Source organism: Saccostrea cucullata, unplaced genomic scaffold (assembly GCF_032062105.1).
Source record: "Saccostrea cucullata isolate Sc308-1 unplaced genomic scaffold, CSIRO_AGI_Scuc_v1 ctg14055, whole genome shotgun sequence".
Classification (NCBI taxonomy): Eukaryota; Metazoa; Mollusca; class Bivalvia; order Ostreida; family Ostreidae; genus Saccostrea; species Saccostrea cuccullata.
Genome location: NW_026920342.1, coordinates 13,156 through 16,977, shown reverse-complemented (window position 1 = coordinate 16,977; position 3,822 = coordinate 13,156). Strand labels below are relative to the sequence as shown.

General features: G+C 35.7%; 1 protein-coding gene across 1 annotated transcript; it reads left to right on the top strand.

Annotated features, from left to right (window-relative positions):
- The first annotated feature begins 136 nt into the window (after positions 1 to 136).
- Positions 137 to 3,380, top strand: LOC134247216 (GTPase IMAP family member 4-like). Its single transcript, XM_062729569.1, has 2 exons — positions 137 to 259; positions 2,657 to 3,380. The coding sequence occupies exons 1-2, from the start codon at positions 250 to 252 to the stop codon at positions 3,253 to 3,255; spliced, it is 609 nt and encodes a 202-aa protein (XP_062585553.1). The 5' UTR covers positions 137 to 249; the 3' UTR covers positions 3,256 to 3,380.
- The last annotated feature ends 442 nt before the right edge of the window (positions 3,381 to 3,822 follow it).

Here is a 3,822-nt window from a genome sequence, read left to right as displayed (position 1 = left end):
CATCGTATACCCCATCGCTAGATAGTGACTGATAGTTTAGAATTGATCAGACGCCATTGAACAATTTTCAACCATAACTAAATTTTTTAAGTTAATTTTTTATTGTGGGAAAATCAGCTAATCAGGTAAAGTCTTTTAATTTTCAGACAAAAAGAGAGACAACTGAAGAGGAAAATCATTCGTACACAACACAGTGCAATTTCATTCACAGATCAATTGTTAGAAGCATCCACACTTGAAGCTAAACAAATGTTCACAGGTAAATTTGATCAAGTTTCGTCAACATTTAATAGGGTATTTTAGTCTTTACATTCCTAACTTTTTAAAAATACACAATCCCAATATTTACATTTCACTGAATCGACTTATTTGTATTCGACACTATTCAAAGGTGTTAAATGATACGGTCTTTATTAAAAAGGTATTTATAGCCCCATTCCAAACAACGTCTTGATTCGTTTAATATTTTTAAAGTCATCATTACATTTTTAAAGAGAGAATTTTTTTCAAAAAATCGGTTTTTGCCGTACAGTGAAAAAAGTGGGTTAGACTTATCACAGGAATTGCAAATGTAAAGACTTTTTTCTTAATGAATACAGTAAACTTTTTAAACTTCATATTTCTATACTTTGTTTCTTATTGTTTTATTTTGCGACGGCCATATAAGTTGCTGGCGGGCTCAAAATATGAAGTATCCGGCGGCCGAAAGTTATTTGTCGTGGCGGCCGTCAGATCTATTTGTATGGGAGCCACAGATCTATTTATTTGGCGGTCGCCATCGAAAAAAAAAAAATTCACCTGGGACCTACCGTCATCCGATTGAGACTGTAATGTCTAAAATGTTATTAGCTCACCTAAGCCGAAGGCTCAAGTGAGCTTTTCTGATCAAAATTTGTCCGTCGTCTGTCGTTGTCGTCGTTGTCGTTGTTGTTGTCGTTGTTGTCGTAAACTTTTCACATTTTCATCTTCTTCTCAAGAACCACTGGGTCGATTTAACCAAACTTGGCACAAAGTATTCTTGGGTGAAGGGGATTCAAGTTTGTTCAAATGAAGGGCCACGCCCTTTTCCAAGGGGAGATAATCATAAATTTGTTAAAAATTAATGGCATTTTTAAAAAAATCTTCTTCTCCAGAACCGATTGGCCAGGAAAGATAAAACTCATGTGGAAGCATTCTCAGGTAGTGTAGATTCAAGTTTGTTCAAATCATGACCCCCGGGGCAAGGGTGGGGCCAAAATGGCCGACCCAAGTTTTACATAGGAATATAAAGGAAAAATCTTTAAAAATCTTCTTCTCCAGAACTACTGGGCCAGGAAAGATTAAACTCATGTGGATTCATCCTCGGGTAGTGTAGATTCAAGTTTGTTCAAATCATGACCCCTGGAGCAAGGGTGGGGCCAAAATGGCTGACCCAAGTTTTACATAGGAATATATAGGGAAAAATCTTTAAAAATCTTCTTTTCCAGAAGCACTGAGACAGGAAAGGTGAAACTCATGTGGAAGCATTCTCAGGTAGTGTAGATTCAAGTTTGTTCAAATCATGACCCCCCGGGGCAGGGGTGGGGCCAAAATGGCCGACCCAAGTTTTACATAGGAATATATAAGACAAAATCTTTAAAAATCTTCTTCTCCAGAACCACTGGGCCAGGAAAGATGAAACTCATGTGGAATCATCCTCAGGTAGTGTAGATTCAAGTTTGTTCAAATCATGACCCCCGGGGCAAGGGTGGGGCCAAAATGGCCGACCCAAGTTTTACATAGGAATATATAGGAAAAATCTTTAAAAATCTTCTTCTCCAGAACCACTGGGCCAGGAAAGATGAAACTCATGTGGAATCATCCTCAGGTAGTGTAGATTCAAGTTGTTCAAATCATGACCCCGGGGCAGGGGTGGGGCCAAAATGGCCGACCAAAGTTTTACATAGGAATATATAGGAAATATCTTTAAAAATCCTTCTGAAGATCCACTGGGCCAGGAAAGACGAAACTCATGTGGAATCATCCTCAGGTAGTGTAGATTCAAGTTTTTTCAAATCATGACCCCCGTGGCTAGGGTGGGGCCAAAATGGCCGACCCAATTTTTACATAGGGATATATAAGAAAACCTTTTATAATCTTCTTTTCAAGTACTTCAAAGCTATGATTAGTGATATTTATATGGAATCATCCCCAGGTAGTGTAGATTCTAGTTTGTTCAAATGATGAACGCCTGGAGGGAGGGAGTAAATTCAAGCCCGATGTGCTCAGGTGAGCGCTGTGGCCCCTGGGCCTCTTGTATTTATTATATTTTCTGCAAGAAAGACACCGAAAAAAAGAATGGCTGTACGGATACTGTCATTCTGGAATATTCTTAAATATCTAGTTTTAATCAGAAATACATGTTTATCAAGCAAGTAGCAGGTCATGATGATCGAAAAGAGCTGTATAAAATTCAGGTTCATTTTGACTCATTTGTATTTCGACCTCAGTGAAGAAATTTAAGTCCATTTATTATACATATTTATGAAAAAGTTAGGACATTTCTACTTTTCTTGCAATATTTTATTTCACGTCATTGCTATCAGATTTATATTTATCTAAACAATTCTTTTTGGGGAAAAAAAATACCAGTGAATGGATCCTGTATGTATCGATCTTGGATTTTTTTTATTTGTAGAGAATTCCTATCGAATTATCATAGTTGGTACAGTGGGATCAGGAAAAAATAGCCTTGGAAACAGTTTAATGGGTTGTCAACATTTCAAAACAGGAATTTCAGGTTCAAGTGCAACTCGCAAATGTGAGAAGGGAGAAGCTTTCAATCATGGAAAAAATATAACTGTTGTAGATACCATAGGGTACACTTCTGAAGTTTTAAAAAAATGTAAACTTCTGAGGGCATTCGATAAAATTTCACCCGGGCCGCACGCAGTTTTAAACGTAATTCCCTTTTCTGAAAGGTTTACAAGTGAATTTTTTTCCTCGATTCAACAATTTGTGAATCTCGTCGGGAAGGAAGTATATAACTACTTGGTAATTGTCCTGACACACGAAGACCAGTTAGAAATGGAAAATCTAACAATAGATGAATTCATAAAGTCGTCACCAACGGAATTCAAAGAATTACTTAATCAGTGTGAGAATCGCATTTTTGCTATAAACAATCGTGCAACCGATGGGGCAAAGCATAAAAAAGTAAAACGGCTTATCAAAATTATAGAAAAAATTAAGAGAAAAAATGCTTGTTTTGAGACATATGACGAGTTTCTGTTTTAAAGGAGCCTTTCAGACATTTTTTTAAAAAATAAAAATCAGCATAAACCTATTTCCTTTTGGTTAGTGATAATAGAATTTAAAACACAGCCTGATGAACCCTACATGAATCAAAAGAACAAATAAAAAAAACCACAATGTTTAAAAATAAATTAAAGAACAAACAATCAGAAATTTCAACAAAGAAAATTAACCAAAAACATGTTCATAATAAATAGGTAAAAAAGAATGTCTTTGTTTAATTTGCCCTGGTCCTCATCAGTAAGTATATGCAGTGTTACACTTTGTGTTGTAATTACATTGTGCGAATGTGCGAAAAATATAAAGCCAATTGGTGCAAGACACTTTTAGACAATATGTAGAGAAGCATATTGATAAGCTCAGATCATATTCCCCTTTAAATCAAGATTCTGTAGAGCAAACTATTTTTCTTTTATATGTTATCCTGATATTTTGAATTTGTTTTACAAACTAAATTTATGGTCAGATCACTTTATCTTGAAACCTTGTGGTAGAAATTATTTCCAAATGTGCTATCATTAAGTCATTTTGGGTAGAAGATGAAATACA